Here is a 25516-nt window from a genome sequence, read left to right on the forward strand (position 1 = left end):
CAGCTGTGTGGCAGAGCAAGTCACCTAGAATGTGTGAACCCTGCATCCAAAACAATATGCGAGTGTAGGAATGTTGCTCAGGGGCTGGTGAGATGGTTCAGTGGGTAAGAGCACTGACTGCTCTTCCAAAGGTACTGAGTTCAAATCCCAGCAATCACAAGGTGGCTCACAACCACCCATAATGAGATCTGATACCTTCTTCTGGTGCGTTTGAAGACAGCTACAGTGAACTTATACTAATAAATCTTTGGCCGGAGCAAGTGGGGTTGGCCTGAGCAAGCAGAGGTCCTAAGTTCAATTCCCAACAATCACATGAAGGCTCACAACCATCTGTACAACTAAAGTGTGTACTCTTATACATAAAATGAATAAATCTTTGAAGAAAAAAAAAGGAATGTTGCTCAGTGGGTAGAGCTGACAGGCACAAGCCCTGGCTTTCCTCCCTAGCATGAACAGATCAGTGATGCAGGCATCCCTGCAATCAGCACTTGAGAGATAGAAGCAGGAGGGTCAAAAATTCAAGGCCAGCTGGGATACACATGACCCTGTCACAAGAAAACAGAATAAAGACTACAGTTCTCAACCTCTAGCAGGGAGATCCTACAACCTTCAAGCCTGAGAATCTGGTGGGAACTAAGAACTCTTTCCAAACCTGTGTGTGCCTTAACTATGTTACCTCAGCATATTCCATCTTTGGGACAAGCTCACAGCACTTCCCGTCTCAGAATATCTGAACATAGGATTCTTTTTCCTTCCTCTGTAAGGGAATATGATCTGAACCTGCCCATATGCCTAAAACTGCAGATAATGCCAAACTCTGAACATACTATGTTTTTTTTATATATTTGCATGTGGATGATAGTTTTAATTTATAGAGCTGGTGGTATAGCTTATGGTAGAGCACTTGTTTAACATCCATGAGACCTTAAGTTTGATCCTCAATACCACAAAGTAACTAAAGTTTAACTTTATTTTTAAGGAGATCAGCAAGAATTGATAAGATACAACAATTATAGCAATATGCCAAATGATTAGGCTAAGAACACAGCACTACTCTAAGATGAGTCCTAATGAGAGGAGAGCCTTGGAGCCTGGATACGCTACACAAAAGAAACAGCAGAGGTCAGCATACTTCCCAGCATGCGACAGTTGCCTTTGCAATCTGAGTTCAGTTCCCAGCTAACTATAAGTCCAGTTCAGGGGCATCTGACCCCTCCTCTGACCTCAGGCACTGCATGAACATGCTGCATATACAAACACACACACACACACATAAAATAAAATAAACCTTTTAAAATACATCTTTTCTGCCGGGTGTGATAGTGCATGCCTTTGATCCCAGCACTTTGGAGGCAGAAGGAGGAGGATCACAGAGTTCAAGGCCAGCCTAGTCTATAAAGCAAGTCCCAGGACAGCCAGGACTGCACAGAGAAACCATGTCTTGAAATCAAAAACAGAAAAAAAAATCTGAAATTTTATATTTAGAATTTCTGGAGTACAAGTATGTTCTATTACCTTTCTTTCTATAGGAGCACCAACGTAACATCAGCAAACAGAGCAAGATTTAGTGGCTAAATACTCCATTTTTGTACTCTTGAAGGGCCAGTTCTGAAGTATGTTGTTATTTGGTTGGTTCATTGTTGTTGTTGTTTAGTTGTGATTTGCTTTCTGGGATTTTTGTTTCCGGGGGAGGTTGTTTTGAACAGGGTTTCTCTGTGTAGCCCAGGCTGTCCTGGAACTCACTCTATAGGCCAGGCTGGTCTGGAACTCAAAGATCTACCTGTCTCTGCCTCCAGAGTGCTGGGGTTAAGGTAAAGGGATGCTGTGGAGTAGAGACTGAAGAAATGACCATCCAGAGACCAACTTATCTGGGGATCCATCCCATATACAATCACCAAACCCAGAAACTGCTGTGGATGCCAACAAGTGCCTGCTGACAGGAAGGAGCCTGATAAAGCTGTCTCCTGAGTGGCTCTGCCAGTGCCTGACATATCATGTGTGTGTGTGTGTGTGTGTGTGTGTTTTAAAGGGATACACCCCTATCACCCAGCCTGAGGTATGTTTTTGAGTTTGTTTGGGTTTTTTTTCTGTTTTGTTTTGTTTTTTTGAGACAGGGTTTCTCTGTGTAGCCCTGGCTGTCCTGGAACTCACTCTGTAGACCAGGCTGGCCTCCAACTCAGAAATCCACCTGCCTCTGCCTCCCAAGTGCTGGGATTAGGGGTGCCACCACTGCCCAGCCGGAGGTATGTTTTATTGTAACACTTCTCAGGATTTTCCAGCACACAGAGATCACCTGAAGAAAGTAATGAAGCAGGTCCTTAACCCAAATTTGCATTTATTCCCCCCCTTTTTCTTCAGCCTCCCAAGCCCCAGTCCTGAAGTTCTTTTTGTAGTTCATGCAGGTCTTGAACTCAAGATGGCCGATCTGCTTCAGCACTGAGTACTGTAGACATAGGCCCGAGCCACCACATCCATCTGCGTTTCAGTTTTTGTTTCTTTGGAGTTTGCTGTTATTGTTTGAGACAGAGGTTTGCTGTGTAGCCCTCCCTGACTAGCCTAGAATTCACTGTACATAGGCTGGCCTCAAATTTCCCATGATCCTCCTGTGCCTCCCAAATGCCCACCACAGGGCCAAATGCAAGCCCCCATGCCCACTTTTGAGCTCCCCAGATACTGCTTCTGCCAGTCATGGGTCACTTTTGAAGTAGCATGGCTGTCTGAGATTTCCAGTGGGACTCAGCCATTACCCAAAGTACCTGTTACTGGCTCTCTCCTCACTCCCTTATGCCACTGGGGTTTCACTTCCAAATGCACTGTCTCCATGTAAACCTTGTTTTAGGTACTTTGAGGAAGCATCCAAACTTGCAAACCTTTTTAGGAAAATGCACATACAGAGTTTTGCTTAGATATTTAAAGAACATAAAAATTCTCCAAAAGAGCTGTTCTCTCTGTCTCTCTGTCTCTCTCTGTCTCTCTGTCTGTCTCTCAATGTCTGTCTCTCTCTCTGTCTCTCTCTCTCTCTCCCCCTCTCTCCCCCCTTCCACCCCACCCCCCACCCCAGTTTCCTCTTGGGATAGTATCTCAAGTAGCCCAGGCTGGTCTCTAAAAAGAAAAAGATTTTAGTAGTCAAAACAATTCTAAAAATTAAACTTTAATTCCAGCACTGAAGAGACAGAGGCAGGCATATTTCTATGAGTTCAAGGCCAGCTTGGTCTACATAATGAATTCCAGGCCCGGAAGGTGGAAACCAATATAGGGGTATTGTCACTCATTCCTATTGTGCTTTCATGGTTTCTTCAAGCACTGTACTTTTTGGGGTTTTTGTTTGTTTGGTTGGTTGGTTGTTTGGTTTTTGGTTTTTCAAGACAAGGTTTCTGTGTGCAGCCCTGGATGTCCTGGAACTCACTTTGTAGACCAGGCTGGCCTCGAACTTAGAAGTTCACCTGCCTCTGCCTCCCGAGTGCTGGGATTAAAGGCGTGAGCCACCACGCCCTGCTGGCACTGTACTTTTTGAACATCACTGATCTCCTGGAAGCTTTAGGTCATTTCTTGTTGTACTCACAGAACCAAGCACACTGTCACTATAGAGGGTTTCTTCTACTTCTTTCTACATTCTGTCTGGTCTCCTGTTTAGTCCTTTTATGTCTATGACTGCTCTGCCTACATGTGTGTATATGCACCTCACTGGTGCAGGGTGCCTATGGAAGTACAGGGAGTTTTGAACCACAATGTGGCTGCTTAGAACTAACTAAACTCCAGTCTTCTGCAAGAGCAGCAAGTGTTTTAACTTCTGAGCCATATCTCCAGCCCCATATAAGCTTTTATATTTCCAAGCTTACTCTGGTTTCTAGAAACTTCAGATTTACTTATTTTTATTTTATGTGTATGAGTGTTTTGTCTGCATGTATGTGTGTGCACTATACTCGTGCCTGACGCTCTAGGAAGCCTGAAGATGGTAACATATTCCCTGGAACTGGGATTATAAATGGTTGTAAGCAGCCCATTATGACTGGTCCTTTTGAAGACCAATAAGTACTTAAACTTCTGAGCCATCTCTTCAGCTCGTCCAGTAACTTTAAACATGATCTTGCTTCCTGAAAAATCAAAGGAACCTTCACTTTCTTAACACCCATTTTTCCTTTCCTGGTGTTTCCCAGCTTCTAACTGGCTACACAAGATAACATTAAGTGTTACCAATACTTATTTCCTAATCAATGTACAATAGCTTCTAAGTTTTATACACACATGGGCCAGTATGTGGGTTTACACACAAGACTTTATCTCATGCAATACTGAATATATTCTTTGTTTATAGCTGATGAATGTGTTTGTGGGTATTGATTCAGGTGTGGGTATGTAAGCAACCAGAGCTCACATATGGTCCTAAAGTCTGGACAAAGAGTGTTCAGTCCTTTGCTCTAATCAGCCTTTGTACCTCGTCCTCCTCAGCTCTCAGCTGCCTGCCTTCACACACCAGAGGAAGAGTGCGCTCATTTCCTTGAAGTTTATTGACTGTTACCGGTGGCAGAGAAAATTCCATAAAAGAGCAGATTCCATATGGTACAGCAGGATGGGAGCTCTGAGCTGGTGAGGAGGGATGCTTCGGAGCAGGAACTTGAAGGGTGGAAAGGCAACGGACCCCACCCTTTACCCTCCATTGCCACAAGAATACTGGATTAACAGTTGGGGCATCCTGTCCAGCATCCACTCTCAAATTGGAACCAGAGAAGGGAAATGATGCACATGACAGGAGGAGGCACTTCACAGCTCCTCTGTCTCTCCATCCAAGGGGATACCAACATCCACGTTGTAGTCTACATGCTCCCCAGAGCTCAACCAGGGAATAGGGGTTCGATTGAAAGAAGGCCTGTTGGAGAGGTTCTGGTTGTAGAGGACCAGGGGTTCACTCAGCAGAGGCCCCAGGTCAAACTTGGGCATCTGGAAGGTCATGCGTTTGGAGGCCTTCTCATATCCACCGTAGGGCATTGCTGTCCTGATGGGGGAGGGGGGGCAGGCATGTTACATAGTTAAAAATCAGAATGCAAGAGAAAGTACTTATCAATGAGCTGTTGCCCTGTTGTAAGGGAGGAGAGTGTATAAATCATAGCGATTGCTTCCATGCTTCTAGTTCTCCTTCTCCCTTAACACTCATTTACCTGGCTTGTTCTTGTATCCAAAGTTAGTGATGAGAGGAGTCTAGTAAACTACATGCTCCCATGGACAGGTGTGACATACACCAGCATTTTGGCCCCAAATACTATAGAGCCAAGAGTATGAGATCGTCCTAAGTTAAAATGTATACTGTAACTTACAGACTGCCCTAAATGTATACAATGTATATTGTAACTTACAACTCCAACTCTAAGGTCATCTCAAACAGATAGTGGCTGGAAGACTTAACCATCAAATGCAAAAGCACTTCTGTAGACCTTCCTCAACCTGCTCTTACACAGACCTCCTATCCACACTCTACAACGCCCAATTCTAAAACAATGGAAACTTGGAGCAGGGCATAAAGAAAGAATCATCCTATAGGGAGAGTAACGGCATCATTACCTTGAATGGGAGGGAGCCAGGATATGCCTCCAACCATAAAGTGTAGAATCCCCATTTTACCTTCAAAAAAACCCATGCTGAAAAGAATCAGTGCCTAACTGCTGATCAGTGAACTAACATAGAGATCTTGGTTCCCAACAAGTCTTGTCCTTTACCACCCTGCTATGAGAGGCAAGCGGCAGAGCCTCCAAGAGGGTCCCATATTCCTGCCGTTACACCTAAGCCTCCTTCTGAAACATTTGAACTAAAACCACATCCCAAGTCAAGCAACAGATCACACAGTGGAACACATCTGGTGCATTCCCCTCTGTCCTACCTGTTGAAGGACTTATATTTGGGGAGTTCAGCTTTGGCACCGTATGCCAGTAGGTCAATGCCAAGTTCCACTTTTTGCTGAGGATCAACCCCCATGGCCCGATCCCATGGGGAAATATAAGTCTTGAACACAGTGACATGTTTTCCATCTCCACCTGCCTGGTCACCTGGTAGCCATAAAAGAGAAGTGTAAAACAAATAATAGCAGCTATTATTAATAGCTAATGAAAGCTAATCCCATATCCTACCACTAAGGAAGTAGCTGAGTCTAGGCCTAGTCTGGGAATTGTATATGGTTTGTAACATAATGGTAGCCTGGGTGAGATTTGTGAGTGAATCTGAGAAATTGTGGGGGACAGGTGGGGGTGTGGGGGACTAAAGGATAAGGCTGTGGGTGGAGTGGAACATTGCTGTATCCTGGATACCTTCTGGGTCCAAGACACCTCGGTCTCCCTCTTCCCACATCTCAACTAGGCCTCATCCCTAGGGACATGTCTGCCGTGGGGATCAGACACATTACTTCTGGTGAGAATACTTGCCTGATCCGGGCTCTCCAAGCCCTACTGTGCCAGGAGCTCCTCCTCCACCAGCCTGGCCCCCAGGACCACCTGAACCCCCAGCTCCAAACCCAGAGCCCTGCTGATGACGGTCAGAGCCATACTGTCCAGCAGAGCCACTGCTGCCAGCCTGGCCTCCACTGCTGCCCTTGCCATATGAGAAGCCCTGACCAGCTGTCTCCAGCTGTCCTCCCACTGTGGGAAGAAACTTCTGGAAGTGATCCTGAAAAGAGAGTACAAAGCAAGAGGAAGATTAGCAATGGATGTGGAAAAGGCACAGAAACAGAGGTGTATACACAAGGAGTGGGGTGACAGCTAAGGGCCAGCCAGAAGACCCCAAGGCTCTGAGAAATCCCCACTAATGAATGCATAGGAAGATTGTCAGCCTGAGGGAACTACTTTCTGGGAGATGTGTAATTCCCTGATTATACCTCAGGGTAAGGTGGCTCATTTTCCACTCCCAATCCTATCTTGGCAAGACAAAGCAAGCCAAGACATCTCCTCAACTAGAAACTGCAAGGGTCAGTTTCCAGGAAAAATCCAATTTCCATTTGAAAGAAAAACAAAAAGAATCAAAAAGCACAACAAAAACCCACCTCTGTCCCTCCCCTTCTCAGTTTGCCCCGCAGGGAGAGCTCTCTTCCCTGCTCAGGCCTCTCTCTTCCTCCTGATGACCATCAGGCCAGAGCTTTCTTACAGTGAAACTATAGCAGGTGAAGCAGGGAGGAGGCCAAAAGGGCAGCACCAGTTTGGGCTCCAAAGCCTAAAAATAGCCCCACCAACTCCTTGAGGAGGCCCTCCTGGACACCTTACCCTGTGTCCCCCACACTCCACCCAGTGTAACCAGACCCGGCACGGAGGAGGGCTTTTGGCCTCCTAAAGTTAGCTATGACCCACTCAGCACTTTTACTCTGATCCTGCAGAAGGGCTAGTGACAGACACTCCTCCTTGGCCACGTCCATGTAGGCATCTGTTTCCACTGCCCCCCCAACCACCCAGAGAAGGTGGAGGAGGAAGCGAGGACAGGGAGCCAGTCTCCATCTCCTCTGTGGTAACATCCTGTGCCTGGCCTCTCTCCAATCACTATTTTTCCTTTCTTGGAGAAGCCTGACTAGAAGATGTGTGACCTTAAAGAAGGAAGATTTTAGTTCCTCCATCAGGCATCTTTCAAAATGAAGAGGGCTCTAAAACCTCAGTGATCTCCTTCTAACATCCTGAGGTTTACCAAGTAAATTATAATCACTCAAATTTAATGTTCATCCATGTAATATTTTTAGTATAAAATATGTTTTAAATATTTAATGGGACATGTTTACATTAAGAAAGTATTTGTATTTGTAATTGAAAGGTGGCACACACCTTTCATCCTAGCTCTCAGAAGGAAGAGGCAGGAGAATCTCTGTGAGTTCAAAGCCAGCCTGGTCTACAAAGAGAGGTCCAGGACAAGACAGAGCTGCACAGAGAAATCCTGTCTCCATAAAACAAGACCCAAAATATAAAAAAAAAAATGTTGTGTATTTAAATTTAAAATATAGCAAGCACATCTTTAACCCTGGAAATCAGGAGACAGAGGCAGGCAGAGCTCTGTGAGTTTGAGACCAGCCTGGTCCACATGGTTCCATGCTAACCAGATTTACATGATAAGATTCTGAGAACAACAACAAGAACAACAACAAAACCCTAATTTTTATTATTTACATCTTATATTGTTTTTAAATCCAAAAAGTTACACAGTATAGGTAACATATTTAACAACTATTCATTGTAAAAAACTTTTCTCCAACTCCAAGCAGTCCTCCTCCCATGACCTCCTCAGAAACCATGCTCATTGGGTAAATCTGGAGGTCAAATTTAACTGCGTACTCTTTGGACTTTTGCTTGTTTACTGTTTGATTTGGGGGGTGGGGAAGAGGCGTTACTGGAAATGAAACCTAGGACCCCAAGCACTCTGAGCACCTGCCCTGCCCCTCAGTTGTACAGTCAGCACCAAGACTCTGGAGGTCTTTTTTTTTTTTTTTTTTTTTTTTTGGTTTTTCGAGACAGGGTTTCTCTATATAGCCCTGGCTGTCCTGGACCTCACTTTGTAGACCAGGCTGGCCTCGAACTCAGAAATCAGCCTGCCTCTGCCTCCCGAGTGCTGGGATTCAAGGCGTGCGCCACCACGCCCGGCTGATTCTGTAGGTCTTAATTCTTGTTTTATGTCCCCAGTAATACAAAGAAAAGAACACATTTTAGTAGAACGTTACTAATTGTGTATCTTAGCGTCAAAATATAGGACTGAGTGTCCCGTGTTTTATCTGGCGACACTATTTTAACACGTAGCCACACTGGGAAGGAATTTTCTCCCTATGGGTATGGTCCTCATGCCTGCACGTGCTCTAGGATGAGGACTAAGCTTCAGAAATGGACTGTTACCCACCCTAGACTGGTTGGGAATGTAATATATGTAGCAGCTTATAAAGAGCTCCTCAGTTCTCATGGAGAGAAGGTTGGTGGTATTTGGGGAATTTGGGGGGCTACTGAGAAGTTGCCGGGAAAGACACCGGGCTTTGCCAAGAGTGGTTGACGTCCATACTCACCATTGAGCTGTCAGAGAAAACATCGGGGTGATTCTCATAGATAAATTTCTCCACCCGCATCTGCCGTAGCTTGAACATCTTGGAGCCTCGGTTGGTAAGAAGGGACAGCTCCTCCAACATCACATCCCTTGGGACACTGATCTTCTTGCCCAGGTTCAGGCCTGAGCTCTCCCGGCCACCTTATCCAGGAGGTAGAGAAGAATCAATAGAAAGAGGAAATGAGGGCTTTCTGGACTGGGAAGGGAAGCATCCCCCACAGCTGAGTATATTCTAAAAGAGACCATTTAGGGAGCGGATGCTGACCGGGTCTGTATGGTTTACAAGTTTTTGTTAGTCTTGTGTGTCTTTTAAAAGATTTTTCAAAAATCTATTTATGTTTTATATTATGACTGTTTTGCCTGCATGTATATATGTGTACCAAATACATGCCTAGTGCCCATAGAGGTGAGAAGACGGTTCAGATGCCCTGGCACTGGAGTTACTGGTGGTTGCGAGCCACCTTGTATGTGCTGGGGACTGAACCTGGATCCTCTGCAAGAGCAGCAAGTGTTCTTAACCACTGAGTCATCTCACCATCTCTTCAGAGTGTGTGTGTGTGTGTGTGTGTGTGTGTGTGTGTGTGTGTGTGTAAGTGAGTGTGTATTTGAGACAAGGTCTTATTATGTAGCACTGACTGGCCTGGAATTCACTATTAGACTGATTTGGCCTTGAACTCACAAGATCTCCCTGCCCACTGTCCCCTTCCCTCTGCACCTTCCCCCTTCCCCCTGCCTCTGTCCCCTGTTCCCTACCCCTGCCCCTGCCCCTGCCCCTGCCCCCTGCCCCGGCTCCTTCTGCCACCTCCTAAGTGCTAGGATTAAAGGCATGCACTACCATTCGTAGCCCATAAGAAGTGGTTTTGTTTTGTTTTGATTTCCTGGCTTGGAGGTAGAGACAGTACAGGGGAACAAAGGGAATGACATATAGGGTTGGAATACTTCAGTGAAGAGGTGACCCAGCCAAGGGGCATGGGCGTGGAGTGAAGGAGAACAAGAATAAGAGAACACCACAGACAGTAGCCAAGGGAGAAATTACACCCTGGGCCGGGAAAGCTGATAGGCCAATCCCACGTGCAGCTTCACACCTCTAAACACAGATCCTGCTCTTCTTTCCTTTCTTTTTTTCTTCAGTGAACTCTCACTCCAAAGGTATCAGGGGAACTTCACACTTGGCAACTCGTGCGCATCCCCAGGGAGTGTGGCTGTGTAGTTTCCTATTTTAAATGCTTACACAAGTTCCCTAACACTTAGAAAGAAATAAGGAAGTTAACCATTTGGTGAGGCCTAGCCTGTGTTCTCACAGGACTTGACTGACTATGGGTCCTGCTAAAATGTCCAGTATCTTAGCAGGGTGTTGTCTCAGAGTAATCAATGGGAAGGATGGGAGGATGCAGAGTGGATGCTGAGTTCTTCCTGTGTCTTTCTCCTGCCCCTTCTCACCCCTCCCATCATCCCGTCTCCCACACCCTCTACAGCTGCAATTCCTCTTGTTTTTTTTTTTTTTTTTTTTTTTCACTCTGACTTATATCCTGTCTTACATCATTTCTGGGACTCTTGAGTCAGGCATGCTCTTAAAAGTCCTGCATTGGGGCTCTACAAGCACGCACACCCTACCTCCAGTGAGCTCCATAATCAGTTTGCTTGACTTCCTCCTCTTGTTAGGGGCCGGGGTTCCTGAGAGTGGCATGGTGGAGGTGGATCTGACCTGGAAGGAGAGATGGAGTGGGAGAATGAGCATCCGCACTACAGCCGTACACTTGGGATTAAGGACAAAATTTCTTCAGTTTTTTTTCCATGTGCATGTTTGCATGTGTGTGTGCACGCATGCATACGTCTTTACAGAAATTAGTATTCCCCAGAACGTAAACTGTCACAGTCTTCTGTTTTCTTTGGAAGCAGGACAGGAGGAAGAACTGTACCCTTTCCTTATCTCTTACCAAGGGCTGTGTCCACTTTCCATAGCTCCTGTGTGGGCATCGGAAATACAGCTAGGGCCGAAGGGGGTTTCAAAAGCAACACTGGCAGAGCAATGCACTCAGGCTTCCTGGGCCTGGCGTGACTTAAAGTCCTTATTTGTATCGGGATATCAGACTACAACTGTGGCTCCAGACTCTAGTCTCCTCCTTAGGCTTCCCTTGGGGTCCATGGGCGTAAAGCAATGTTCTGCTAATTAGTGTTGAGATTCAGACGAAACCTTCTCCATAGGAAGGAGAGGTTGTTGATCTTCCAGGAGGCCAGCTGGAACGTGGCCCGAGAGGTCATGGGTATGTTCCTTGTTCCTTCAGGCACTCCGATCCCAAGGTTCAGGGCTGGAGCAGAGAGCTAGCTAAGGGCATTTGAGCTGTGGCAGATGTCAGCTCAGCAATATAGTACGTGGAAGTAGAGAATTGTGGGGGGAACAGAAACACAGGAATAAGATCTGGCCGTGGATGGCGACAAGATAAGAAAATGTATGCACACCATCCTCTCCCTAACAGCCCTGCTATTTTCCGTGGTGTCCTGTCTCACAAACACAACCACACTCTACCAACTTAGTGGCATTCCAAAGCACCCTTTCCCATCTGTCAGGTACCTCCCCACATATCTTAATTCCTCCCAACTCCTTAGGTCCCTTTCTTTCCAACTCTGTAACTCCAACTGGACTGTTGGCAGCTGAGCAGAGATGAGAAGAGAGACCATTCCCTGAGGATGGAGAATCACAGTTGCAAACAAGGAGCTCAGAAGAGTGGGCTCCAGCCCCTTCTTCCGGTAGATAGAACCATAGACTTACCAGCTGCTCAGTTGGTGGTCGGCTCTCCCCGGGGTCCAGCAGCTTCGGAGGACTAAGCTGCAGTGACTAGAGAACCTGAGCCGGGGCGAGCGAGCGTAGGGGCAGCACCGGCAGTGGGGGAGGGAGGAGGTTATTAATAGAGTTGATGAACACAAGCAGCTCAAATGGCACAGGGGGTACTGAGACCCTGGAACCGAGAGCCTGCCCTCTTTGCCTGAGGTTCAGGAAGAGGGAAACAGGGCTACAAAATGTTCCCACCAGACTGTCTGAGCCAGGGATCAGTCAGCCGAAGGGGTGTGCCTCCTCCTTGCCTTCTTTCTCCAAAGAAGCATTTCAGGAGGCCGAGAGGGAGCAGATAGTGGTGGGTAAGAATTAAGAGTAGGTATAGGAAAAAACAAAACAGAAAACATGAATTGTGGGCTACTCAGGGCCATTCCAGGCCAGGGCTGGAGGGGACCCATGAGTGTATTTGTGGGTGGGAGGGATTAAAGCCCTAAGTTGAAGATAGGATGGAAATTTTCACAGTGGCATTGCTTCTAACTTCCTGAATAGGTTGGCTTTCTGTCTAAGAGGGTTAGATCTTGACAGGGTGAGGAACCAACTTAGTGAACCCTAGTGCAGATGATCTTACAAAGGCCCGTGGGTACTCTCAACCTGTGGGTCCTGACCCCCATGGGGGGTCAAACAACCCTTTCATAGGGGTCAATGTCAGATATCTCAAATATAGATATTTACATTATAATTCATAACAGTAGCAAAATTACAGTTATGAAGTAGCAACAAAAATAATTTTATGATGCCAAGCATGGTGGGTGGTGCACACCTTTAATCCTAGCACTTGAGAGGTAGAGACAGGTAGATCCCTGAGTTCCAGGCTAGCCTGGTCTACAAAGTGAGTTCCAAGACAGCCAAGGCTACACAGAGAAACCCTGTCTCAAAATAATAATAATAATAATAATAATAATAATAATAATAATAATAATAATTACTACTACTACTACTACTAATAATAATAATAATAGGGGCTGGAGAGATGGCTTAGTGGTTAAGAGCACTGAATGCTCTTCCAGAGGTCTTGAGTTCAATTCCCAGCAACCACATGATGGCTCACAACCATCTGCAATGGGGTCTGATGCCCTCTTCTGGTGTGTCCAAGGAGAGCAATGGTGTACTCATATACATACTATAAATAAATTTTTAAAATGATGATGATAGCAGTAATTTTATGGTTGCAGGTCAACACAACATGAGGTACTGTATTCAAAGGTCACAGCATTAGGAAGGGTGAGAGCTGAAGCAATACCCTGGATCCTCCCTCATCTCCCACTCATGTCCTGAAACCAGCTTGCTCCTGTACCTTTTACTCTTATACGGCTGCCTAAGGAATTGGCTTTTGGGGGTGGGTGGGCATGGGTGTAATTTAGTAAACATATGAAACTATAGGTTTCTTGAGCCCAGCATAGTGATGTATGCCTTTAATCTCAACACCCCTAAAGCACCGGCAGGTGGATCTCTTAAGTCCCAGAGCTATACAGGAAAACCTTGTCTCAAAAATCCTTATGACATTTTTACACATGTGCCATTGGATTGTTCACACTCACACTCACAACCCTTCCTTGCTCCCATTCTTCACAGGAAGCAGCTTCTGAGGCTTCCAGAATGAGCCCTGCCCTCTGTGAACTCCCTGATCTATCCCCATCTTCCTGGCCACACCCTTCTTCCACCCTATTCTTGCCTTATTTATACTGGGGGCTGAAAGTCCTCCCCACACACACAGCAGATGGCTGCTGCCCAGATATATCATCTTTGGCACATTTCCTCCTAAACCAAGGAAACGGGGGAAAAAAACATAAGTAGTGAAAGGTAACTTGTTATTACTACTACAATCAATCCTGTCCAAAAGGAAAAAAACAAACAAACAAAAAAACCCTTAAGGTCTGATCTCCTATGACCAAATACCAGAAGTAAAATATATAAAGACATGCTATTGAGCCTATGATGTCTTAGACCTTTCTTTGGAATTCTTAGACTGCACTTGGGAGCATCTGGTCATTGCCACAAATATGCCCCCTGCTGGTAAGTTAAGTAGTGACACTTTCCTTCTCCATCTTTCCAGTCAGTCCCCAAATTCTTTAGTCTCACTCCACACTCTCTCTGTCTGCCACTCATACCTGCCACTGTATTCCTATCTTGTGATCCCCAGAGAATGATTAACATAGCTACTTCCTCTGGGAGCCAGGAAATGCCCATGACAAAGGGATCAGGGAGCCTTTCCCATTACTCTGAGTAATGAGCTTCTGAAGAAGGAGAGGCTCTCCGTGGAGAGACTGCAGGATGAGGTAACCAGAGGAGTGATGAGGGAGATGAGATCAAAGCAAGACCATTGGCAGGGCAGGAGGGGAGGCCAGGAAGAGAGGCAAGGAGCTTGGATCAGATGAGCACAATGGGCTAGAAAAGACCATAAAGAAGTCAGGACTGGGTATAAAACCAGAAGAGATGACAGACGCAGACAGTGTGGTGTGGGCATACGTTTATTCTTGTGCACAAACCAAAGAATTATGACACCCAATACTGCAAAATACTGCAAAGGAAAAGATTGGTTTCCAGGTCAAACAGCAAGCATGGCTGGTGGTGGTCTTCACGGAAGGACAGTCCTTGCCCTTCTGGGATCAGACATGAGGGCCTGAATCTGCAAAGCACTGGGCTTATACGGGTAGGGTAGAAAAGACCCATCCTTGCCCTTCTGGCCTTGAACTCAGAAATCCGCCTGCCTCTGCCTCTCAAGTGCTGGAATTAAAGGCGTGAGCCACCACCACCTGGCTACATAGTTTCTTGTTAGCCAACTTTCCTCTCTCCTTGGTCACTTTCACTCATTCCAGCCTTGTTCCTGGCTTTTGCCTTGCTCTCCCCGCCATCCACTCTGGCTCTCTTCACCATCCTTTCTGTCTTACACTCATTAAGCAGTTCAGAAGAAAATTTCTTTTTTACTTTCTGGATTCTGATGTGCTCAGCACAGGGCCCTGGTTGCTAACTTCCTGTAATCCAAGGAAATAGAATTCTTAGTTTTATTATGGGTCTAGCTTGTATAACTCAGGCCCATGAAATTGTCCCTGTCTCCCAGTCTTGTCAGACACGTTGATTTCACAAGATGCTGTGCACATATCTCTACATGCTACAGGCACTCCTCTCTCAGGAGTTTTTCTGTAGTAGCTCTTGACCCCCACAGGTCTTTCTGAAGCTATCTGACCCTTTCAGTAGAAGGGGAAAAAACCTCTCTTACCTTTGCCTCAAGAGAAGCACACATGTATGTGTATTTGATGTCTTTCTAGAGCAGATCCTAACCACACATATTTGTGAAAGCACGCATGCGCGCGCGCACACACACACAGACACAGACACACACACACACATACACACACACACACACACCCCTAGGCGTATGCCAACTAACCTAGGGAAAGCGGAGTGAGGAGGATGGAGGGGCTTGGGACACAGTTCAGCCTCTTAGAAGCTTGCCTTACAGTGAGTGACCATTTTGCCTGAGATCTCAGTGGTCACTTTACAGTGTGCTTTTTACCTAACACTAAAGTGCTGCCCACAGAGAGAAACACAAATGCAAAAGGAAAACAGAGACCTGCTGAGACCTCTGGGTGGAGAAGCCAGAGAGGCAAGGAAATATAGAGAAGATTGCAAAGCAGAGAGGTAAGGGCCTTAAAACACCAGCAGAGAGCTGAGGAGGCTGAGGGAAACACTATCTCTGGCAATCGGCAATTGGCCTCAGATGTGGGGAGAAAGCCTAGGTAGGACAAAGCAGAAGAAACTTCTGGGAATCTAAGTTCCATTACTTGGTCCTGGGACCTATTCCCTGCTCACTGGTGCCCTGCCCCAGGCCTCCAGACATGGGCCTGCAACCCTGTTCTGGTGGCTGAGAACCGGGGCCTGGCTACTTGGAAACCACAGGAACTGGGAGCGGCAGCAAAGCTCCTGAGAGACTCTTGATGGTCTGGGTTAGGGACAGGGGTTGAGGCCAGCTCTGCCCTCCAAATGGGTTCGTCCAAGGTGGTAGCCGCTCTGGGGACAAGCACAGTGGGAGCCAAGGGCTCTGCAGTGGGCTGGGGTGCAGGAGTGGAAAATCTGCGGATCTCCTGAACTCGGGCAGTTTTGGGAGGCCCTGAAGTGGGGCCAGGAGTTGAAGAACCCTCATCAAAACAAAACATGGCCGTTTTAAGTTGGTATGGCTGATGTCGCATGAAATCCAGGGCCTTGATACCCTGCTTAGGGGTCACCCGAGGCCCCTGGGATTGAGCCTTATTGGGGAGAGTTCGGGCAGCTTGGGGAAAAAAGGGTGAGAGAAGTGGGTTGTAAGCAATAGGAGGTGGGGCACGGATGTTGGGTGAGTATTTCCAGGATGGGGGCAGTGAGGGTGTGGGAGAAGGACTTCTAGGGCGAAGGCCTGGATTAAGGCTAGAGCCAGATGTAGCTTCCACCACGTACCTATCGGCACGGCTCTGCCGTTTGGCAAATAGCTCCCCGCCCCTCCCTTGCAGCCTTGGCGGCTCAGGGATTCCCACCATCGGGGTCGATCCATTCACTAGCCCATCAAGGAGCCCTCGCGACCCAGGTTTAGGAGCCACGGGAGGTGGAGTCTTAGGCGTTGTAGGGGGTGGAGTTTTGGGAGCCATTGGAGGCGGGGTTTTCGGTGATACTTGAGGCAAGGTCTTGTAACTCCTGCCCCCTAGTGGCTGCATGAAGTTACAGGCTTCAGCCCCGAGGCTTAAAGCGTCCTCCTCCGGACCAGATTCCGCACCGCCCGCCCGAGGTTTTTCATCCAGGTTCTGCACTAGTGACAGCAGCTCCGGGTTGGGCGAGTTCTTCGTCTCTTCCTTCCCAGGCCGGAACATCTGCTTGCGGGTGCCCCGGCGCCTAGCCTCCTGCAGGATGCCGGTGCGGGCAGCCGGCACAGAGATGCGCTGCTCCCGAACGCTGGCAGGCTCGGGGACCGCGGGGCCCGGCGCCTCCGGGCGCGCAGAGTTTCTTAGTGGAGTGGACAAGAAGATGGAAGCGGTGGAGGTCATGGCAGCAGCGCTAGGAGGAGTGGGCGGTTCTGGGGCGCCTCCTGGTGTAACAGGCCGGCTTGGGGCTGGGATGTACAAGGAACTGGTAGCGGTCACAGGACCAGAGGAGCGTTGGGTGCTGCTAGAAGCCCCAGAGACCGGCGTGTGGCTGGGAACCACTGTGGTGAAGCTGGGCAGAGGGGTGGGCCCCTGTGGAGGGGCTGCGAAGGGGGACGGGGCGGGGCTAGTGCTCCCCAAGCCTTCATTCACCTTCTTAGGGGCCAAGGGCCGGAAAATCACTGAGGTGGTACCTGACCTTTGCCCTTGTAAACCTGGGGTAAAAGGCCTCGCTGACCTGTTAAAGATACTTGGTGCAGGGATGGGGGCTCCACCATCCGGGAAGAAGGGGGTAGGGCTGACTGCAGGGACCGACAAAGGGCTGAGTGGGAGCACAGCTGCCTCTGGGGGAGCACTCTGTGCTCGAGGTGGGGACTGCAGACTCTGCCCATTAAGCATAGCTGCTGGGCCCACCTGAGCCAGCTCCTGGGAGCTGGAGGCTACCCGCTGGCGCTGCTGTTCAAAGAGCTGGACCCCTCGCCCAGAGACCTCACTTAGCTGCCCTCCCAGTCCAGAGTTCTGACTCTCTGCTGTGCCTAAGCCAGCCCTAGCCAGCTCCATGTCTAGATAGGGGCTGTCCCAGTCGGATTGATTAGTAAGGCTGCGGGCGTCTGAGAAGGTCTCCTCGTCCAGCTCCGACTCACTCGTTGGGGGGATGCCGTCCTCCTCCTCTGTTCCTGTCCCAGCTGCGGCCCCAAAACTCACTAGGGTGTACTTCTTGGCTCTCTGCCGCCGCTTCTTAAACATAAGCACCCCCTTGGAGTGAGGGTTGGGGGCTGCTGTTAGCAGGGATGCAATGGTCCGGCATTTGGTTCTTGCCTCCTTTACGCTTTTCTCCTGGAGGCTTTCTGCGCGTTGCAGTTCTGCGGAGATGAAGAGGTGGATGATCAATCAGGGGGCTTCACGGCCTGTTCTAATCCTGCTCCCCAACGCTCCTACCTCCTGTTTTTTCACTGAAAGGACCCACAATGTCTCTTGCCTGTGACCAAGTCCTCTGAGTTAGAGACAGAATGGAAGGGGAAAGGTGAAACCAAGGACAGAGACACTGCCACACCACATCCCTTCTGTCCTGTCTTCCCTGGATTGCATTCCTACTTTCCAGGAGATGAGCCTTATCCACTTCACACATTCTTCACCTGCCTCCCATTCTTGACTGGCAGGAAAATCAGACACAGCCATGAGAGAGAAGAGATAAGGAGTGCTTTTCTCCTACCATTCTTTGTAAGCGGGCTCCTCACAGAGCTCGGACCTTCCCCCCACTTCCCACCTGTTACCCCTATAACTAGGACACACAGACTCTTTTTGTAACAGGATCTCTCTGTATAGCCCTGACTGTCCTGGAATTCGCTATGTAGACCAGGCTGGCCTTGAACTCACAGAGATCCAACTGCTGCTGTCTCTCAAATGCTGGAATTAAAGGCATGCATTACCACACCTGGCCCAACATACAGATTCTTAACATGAGTTTCTTCATTCACAGTTCCACTCATCAAGTTGTTCATTTCCACACATCATAAACACTCACAGAAACAACTCCCCACACACCTTGCTATAACATCAGTCTCCTGAAAGCCGGCTATGGGCGCAATTTCTCCATTCTACTTTTCTTATTCACGTGTTCCAGCTTATACACACATCAGTTCACATATACAAACACAGTGTTGTCCAAGTCAAATGCATTTGCATACCAGCATGCTTCAGGTAGTTCTTCCCAGAGATTTCCCTGTAGAGGTTCTGGTATCATATAGACAGGATTTCAGAACCGATCTTAGCCCTCCCAACTGCTAGAACATTCCTTCATACCTCTGCTCCTCACATCCAGGGATAATCTTGGGTCCAAGATGCAAGAAAAGGCAGAGTGCCACTCTCCAAGTCAACCCCCTAAGCCTTTAGGAGGTTTCAAGGTCACCAGGTAAATACATTCTCTTTCTCACAAGCTGCTGCTGGCACTGGGAAGATGGCTTGGGAGGCTAGCACAGTTTCCTCTCCCATTTGTCCTGTCTTTCAAGTAGAGAACTCAACAGGGCAGCCCCATCAGGTGGGCATGAGAGGGTCTATGTGCTGAACAACGCAGGAGTTCCTATACTTTGTGGGGCCTGGGTAGGTGGGGCCAGGAAGTGGGAAGGGCTGCCCTGCCCTGGACATGGATTCTTTCTTGTCTATGGTCCCCAGTTCCTCCTGGAAGATTCCTGACATTCCATCTACTTTTCCTTTCAAGCTGCTTTCTAATTAGGGCCCTCATTCCTTTTGTCCCCATGTGTGTAACGCTAAATAGTACTGTCCATGAGAGAATAGACACCAGAGTCAGGATTCAGTTCTGGGAGAATTACTTCATGAAGATGAGAATGTCTACCTCTTCATAAGATCACATGAACACAGTGAGATAAGTCACAAAGCATTTAACACGCTGCCTAGGCCCACTGGGAGCATCTATTATGCTTTCTTGATGGAAGCTGCCCACAGTGTAATGCCACAACATATTCTTGTTCTTACATATCTTCTCCCAGATCTCACACACACATGTCTCCATGTGTTCACAGTGTACTCTCACTTCTCACTCTTGTCCCGTGAGCTTCCCACAGCTCATGTGGCCATTAATCCCCTTGCCATGTGGTCTTAGCATCAACCCATCCTGAGAAAGGGGAGGTGACACTTTCCTGAAAGAACAAGGGGAAGGATGGCAAAACAGAGAGTACAGGAGAGTGGCCTTCCCCAAAGACCACCCTTCTCCCACTGCTGTGACATTGCCCCCACTCTGGCCCCCAGCACTCTCTCGAGTGGGATAGGGTAGTACCTGCATAGAACGGGTCTTGGAGCTCAGGAGCTGGGGCTTTGTCACAGCTGGCTTGGCCGAGGGGCTCTTGGATGGTGGTCTCCATGCTGAGAAAGGTGGTGCTGGCTGGAGCAGGACCAGCTTGAGCTACCCCCAAGGCCCTTTAAAGCCCCTTTGTCCCCAGAGCTGGCAGCTGAATGAGCTCACTGGGCTGTTTTTAGAACATGCCCCCCTCCCTTCTTTCCCTGTCCCACAACTCTTGGTGTGATAGACACGAGCACCTGCCTCCCCTTCCCCTCACCCCACCCCCTCTCAACTGTGAGGTCTGCCTGGCTAAAAATAAACCTGAGCCATTGCATAGACTCTTGCCCAGCATGATGCGAAGGGAGGGGGGGTGCTAAAATGAGAATTGGGGGGTAAGTGTGGGATCTTAAGCATGCAGCTGGAATTTTCTGTAGGATACGGGACACTCCCAGGGTGGCAAACTATAAACTCTTATGCTTTTAGCCTCTGCAAATTCAGACATAAAACTTTCCAAAGTAAGAATCAGAATAGTGGAAGAGAAGAAAAATTACCAGAGAGAATGACTCCTGAGATCTTAAAAGTGGCAAAAAAAAAAAAAAAGAAAGAAAGAAAGAAAGAAAGGAAGGAAGGAAGGAAGAAAGAAAGAAAGAAAGAAAGAAAGAAAGAAAGAAAGAAAGGGAAGGAAGGAAGGAAGGAAGGAAGGAAGGAAGGAAGGAAGGAAGGAAGGGAGTCTATAGAAGGGACATGGGAGGGTCAGGGCGAGAGAGACTTCACTAAAGCCTGCTCTGGAATTCACATCAGGATAGCAGTGAGCCTGTTATAAGTGGGTCCGGACCTGGCCTGTTCCTCCCACCTCCACATTCTAACCCGAAATAAGAAACCAAAGATCCTTCCCTTTCCCACTTGCTATTTTGCTAGTCCCCAGGAATCCCAAATGAACTTACAGGTGGTATTCATGTGGTGCCTACAAGTAACGCTGTGAAGGACCCCGGTGCCTCACCCTGCCTCCAGGTGTTTCTTCACTCTCCGCCCTGACATCTGGCAAAACCACCCCCAAGAAAACTTCAGTCTGACCCCTTCCCCATCCCCCCCCTCCCCCCCGTTGTCTGTTCTTAGTTTGGATTGGGCCACTCACTGTACAAGATAGTTATAAGATAATGGTTATCTTATAGCAAAGATAACTAGGGACCATGAATAAAATTATTCTCCTCTCCTCCATTACTCTTCTCAATCTGTCCCAAACACTGTTTTCCAGGGAACATGAGGTAGGTAGAATGTGTGGATACGAAGGCACAGATTTAGGGCTCAGATCCTGATGGAAAACAAATGGATTCAGGCACTCACTGGCTTGCTTGGCCTTCTGGGTGTAGGTGGTAGTGAGATCTTCTGCCACTGGGTGGGGGACAGGGCCCACCATAGGGATGAGATGAGGGCCAGGCCGGAGTGGACCATGGGGTAACAGAAGTGCCTCTGCTGGTGGGGGCTGAAGGGCTGCCCCTTCCTCCCAAGATGGGGAGCTTACACGGCTGTCGCCCTGGCTGGGAGAGCCAGTTTTAACAGGTGCTGGTTCTGCAGGGCTGTCAGACAGGTACACCTCATCAGGTGGGGCTCCTGGAAGGGAAGGCCTTGCAGGACCTCTGCGGCGGGTTCGGCGTGGCTTCTCTTGTGTGGCAGGGCCATCAACATCACTATCTGTCTCTCCATAGTAAGCTTCGCTGTCAGGGGGTGAACGAAGGCTTGTGGGCTGAAGAGCCTGGGAAACAGGAGCACCTGGGGGCTCAGGACTCAGTGGAGATAAGGGTGATAGCACCTGTAGCTCTCCGGGGGATGGGGATCTCACAGACCCTTCATCTGTTACCCTGGAGGATGGAAACGAGGACAGAGTTTGAAAGAGGGAGCCACAGAACTAACAGCTCTGGAGGGGATGAAGAGGCAAGGCGATGGAGACAGAAGGGACCAGGACACAGGTGGAGTAGGTAGACTAGGAAGAGGGGAGGTCTGAAAGCTTTGAGGAAGACATGATAAAGAGGAGACAGGCAAAGGATTGAAGTCCAATAGTCATTCTAATGCCTGCTCCCATCCCTGGGTTGCAGATACATTTCATTAGGAGGTACATACAAACATTCTCCCCAGAAAAACATAATCAGAAGAGGTGCTCGTTAGTTACTGAAGCCAGGCCAGTGAGACAGAGCTGAGACCGACAAGGAGAGAGCTAGGCCAGAGGAAAAAGGACCGGAGAACTCCATACCTCCTCACAGTAAGGACAAGTTGACGCCCTGAGGCGTCGATGAGGGTCATGGCACTGGCATGGGAGAAGTTGGTGCAAGAAACCCCGTTGATCGCTAAGAGCTGGTCCCTCTCCCGGAGTCCTGCTCTGCCAGCCTGGCTCCGTCTTCGGATCTGAGGTGTTGAAGGAGAGATTGAGGATCATGGAGAACTCCAGTAGGGATGGAGTAACAAAAAGGACCCACGTGAGAGGTTTTTGACTTTTGACAATCTGAGGGTGGGAGCGGTAAAAAAGGGTAGGGAGATGTCTGGGGTGCTAGCAGGGAGGCCTGTCTAGAGGTAAGGGATAGGTCTAGAGGGAGGCAGTAGGGTAATCACTGACTGCAACAGGGATGGAGAAAACTCCATGGCTGAGATCTAAGAAATGGTGAGTCCCCAGTATTTTCTTCCAAGGACAGTATCCCTACTGGCCAGTTCTTTTCTAGGTTTTGAAATCCCAGGTGCCTTGGTGCTGAAGAGATGGCTCAGAGGTTAAGAGCACTGACTGCTCTTCCAGAGGTCCTGAATTCAATTCCCAGCAACCACATGGTGGCTCACTATCATCTGTAATGGGGATCTGATGCCCTCTTCTGATGTGTCTGAAGACATTGACAGTGTACTCACATATATAAAATAAGTAAATCTTAAAAAAAAAAAGGAAGAAATCCCAGGTGCTGTTGTGTGTTGACATTTTAGAATGGTATTCCAGACTGAGGTAACCCAGCTATATTCTGGGAGACTGTGATGCCAGGCTATCAGAGTTCTCACTGCACTGTATGAAATACTGCACCTAATTCTTAGAATGGTTTATAAAATTGACACTTTGGCTACCCACATTCACAGCGCATAAAACTAAGTCTATAGGGTGAAGCTATAGGCTAGTGGCTTCCTAAGAGAGTCTAACACCTAGTCTTGCCAGTAAGAGAATGCATATGGCTTAGAGAAAGAATAACACTGAAGGCATTGGCAGGGTAGGGCAGGGCAGGGCAGGGCAGACAGGGTTGGGCTAGGTTGGGAGAGACTGTTTCAGCATGTCACATATTAGTTTAGTCAGAGAGAAATTAGAACCTTCCCTACATTCCTGGGGTTTGGAGTAGAGAGGCTCACACACTTAGGGGAGCAAATCCTGCATGACCAGACCCAGCCTCTTTTCCTGCAGTACTGAGTGAAGCAGGGCCTTCTTTTTGCTCTGCTCCCTGAAACTAGAAATGGCTTTGCTAATAGTCCTCCAGGAGCTTATGGTCGCAGTCTGCCCCCCTATACCCTTGAGCATGCTTACCTGCCCACCTGCCCACCACCTCTTCTTCACAAAACCCCACTCTGCCCACCCCCCCACCCCCGGGCCCAGAAGGCTACCACAAGACTCTCCCAACTTCCCTTGGGTTCCCTTCTCCATGAGACATCATTTCAGGGGGCTCTCCCTTACCTTAGATACCTGTAAAGGTTTCCTCTGTTCGGTCCCCCCCTGAAGTCGGAAGCCCCAGGGTGCTCCCCCTGCTAATGTGACCTGCACCTCCTCCTCAGCACCCATCGCACAGCTTAGCCTGTGGCCCCCGGAGTTTGGACAGTGTCCCTGAGAGAGAAGTTGAGGTGCTGGTACCCCGTCCAGCCTGCCTGTCCGGCTGTCCTGCTCCTGCCAACCCAGGCCTACTCCCAACCCCCCACCACCACAGGCAGGCAACTTGGCCCTGGGATCGGTACAGTCCAGTACACATGTCTTGTCAATCACAACTTGCTCAAAATAGTTGCTGGCTGCATTTTCCCTCCCCCAACTGTGTTACTCCTAGAACTAATTATAGTACAAATTTCTGCCTTCCATGTCCCTTTTACTGCATGGACCTTTTAGTCAGGACTCAGTATCAGATCTCTGGGTTTTTTAACTAAGTGATCTATCAGGCACCATGCCTTCCTCCAAGGATCATGAACCTAACTGCTTTTGGCCAAAGTCCATCGGAAAGTGACATCAACAGAGACTTCAGTCTCAGAGTTTCTAAGAAATGATGAGGTTCGCTCCCACAAGCTCCTCAGGGAAGAGTGCACTTTGCTCTTTGAACCAGGAACAACTTGTGCACTTTGCCACGGTCATTGAAAGGATGAGTTTTGTGAAAGAATAGGAGTTTAATCCTAGCACTTGGGAAACAGAGGCAGTCAGATCTGAATTCAAGGCTAGCCTGGTCTATAGAGCAAGTTCCAGAACAGCCAGGGCTACACAGAAAAATCTAAAATACCTACCTACCTATCTACCTACCAACCTACCTACCTATCTACCTATCTACATACATGGATGAATAAGAGTTTATGCATCAAGTGGTCAGAAGTGACAGATCCAAGCCTCCTCCAGAGGGTACAGTTAAAGAATATGCATAAGATGTCTCATCACTTCAAGACTGATGCCTGACCTAAGTTTTATCCCTGGTACCCACATGGGAGAAGGAAGAAACTGACTCCACATGTACCTTGGAGTGTTCAAAAAACAGCAGTAGGGTGGTCTACGGTTGGGGAAAGGTATTTGGTGGTGAAGCAATCGATGGGTGCTCTGCACACAGATCATTTTTACATGTTTCCTCCTGTGATGCTAGGGATAGAATCAGGCTTTGTGCATGGTACAAAAAAGATGGAGTTTTGGGCTATATCCCCAGCCTGCATAGCTCTCTGTCAGATATGGTGTGTGTGTGTGTGTGTGTGTGTGTGTGTGAGTGTGTGTGTGTGAGCAAGATGTCACTCATTGGACACTTGCAGGGGTCCAAGTGAAAAGTCAGTTTTTAACAAAAGCAGTCTCCAAGCCACTGAAGGGGAAGCACCCCACACAACTGTCATTATGACCCACATATCAGAATGCTTTGCACACTCCTATACACATATCACACACAGTAATACACTTTTTTTTTTTTTTCGAGACAGGGTTTCTCTCTATATCCCTGGCTGTCCTGGAACTCACTTTGTAGACCAGGCTGGCCTCAAACTCAGAAATGAACCTACCTCTGCCTCCCGAGTTCTGGGATTAAAGGCGTGTGCCACCACCCCCCGACAATAATGCATTTTTAAATTAGAGTCAAGTAAATGATTCAAGGGGGCTGATGCAGGTGTGCTCCCATTACTATTGGAAATCTATCGTCTACTGCAAGACTGGGTACTGTGGAGAAGTTTAATTACCTCTGATTCAGTTGTTTGGATGCCTCTTCCTTAAAGCATTTTCTGATCATCTCCTAGCTCCTCCTTCCTTGGGCAGACTTTTATTTTTCAGCTGATCATGTAGATTATCTATATGTCAGCTGGTCACGTAGATTATTTATATGTCTCCCAGACAATTAAAAGTTGAAGGCAAGGAATGTCTGCTGTGGTCCACAGTCTGATTTGTTTTGTTTTTCTTTTGAGGCAGTCTCATGTAACTCCTGATCTTCCTTTCTCTACCTCCCAAGCCACAGGCTGCACTTTATCATATTCTGTATCTCAGCTTGTTACCAGTGA

The 25516-nt window shown here is 48.1% G+C and overlaps 2 protein-coding genes across 7 annotated transcripts; both read right to left on the minus strand.

Annotated features, from left to right (window-relative positions):
* Positions 1–4485: 4485 nt before the first annotated feature.
* Myoz1 (myozenin 1) lies at positions 4486–11924 on the minus strand. The gene is made up of 6 exons (NM_021508.3): positions 11816–11924; positions 10660–10750; positions 9008–9186; positions 6411–6651; positions 5873–6038; positions 4486–4993 (listed from the first exon to the last, which is right to left on the minus strand). Exons 2-6 carry the CDS (start codon positions 10730–10732, stop codon positions 4762–4764), a joined length of 891 nt encoding a protein of 296 aa, NP_067483.1. The 5' UTR covers positions 10733–10750; positions 11816–11924; the 3' UTR covers positions 4486–4761.
* Positions 11925–14328: 2404 nt separating this feature from the next.
* Synpo2l (synaptopodin 2-like) lies at positions 14329–23738 on the minus strand. 6 transcript variants are annotated; one of them, NM_175132.4, is made up of 4 exons: positions 23484–23738; positions 22032–22183; positions 21128–21642; positions 14332–17849 (listed from the first exon to the last, which is right to left on the minus strand). In NM_175132.4, exons 1-4 carry the CDS (start codon positions 23577–23579, stop codon positions 15685–15687), a joined length of 2928 nt encoding a protein of 975 aa, NP_780341.1. In that variant the 5' UTR covers positions 23580–23738; the 3' UTR covers positions 14332–15684. The 6 variants fall into 6 exon arrangements, with proteins under 6 accessions (XP_006519551.1, XP_006519553.1, XP_011243471.1 ...); NM_001310431.1 differs by having other exon boundaries at positions 23475–23738; XM_006519488.2 differs by lacking the exons at positions 22032–22183; positions 23484–23738 and adding an exon at positions 19781–19866 and having other exon boundaries at positions 14329–17849; positions 21128–21162.
* Positions 23739–25516: the final 1778 nt, after the last annotated feature.

Source organism: Mus musculus, chromosome 14 (assembly GCF_000001635.26).
Source record: "Mus musculus strain C57BL/6J chromosome 14, GRCm38.p6 C57BL/6J".
Lineage (NCBI taxonomy): Eukaryota > Metazoa > Chordata > Mammalia > Rodentia > Muridae > Mus > Mus musculus.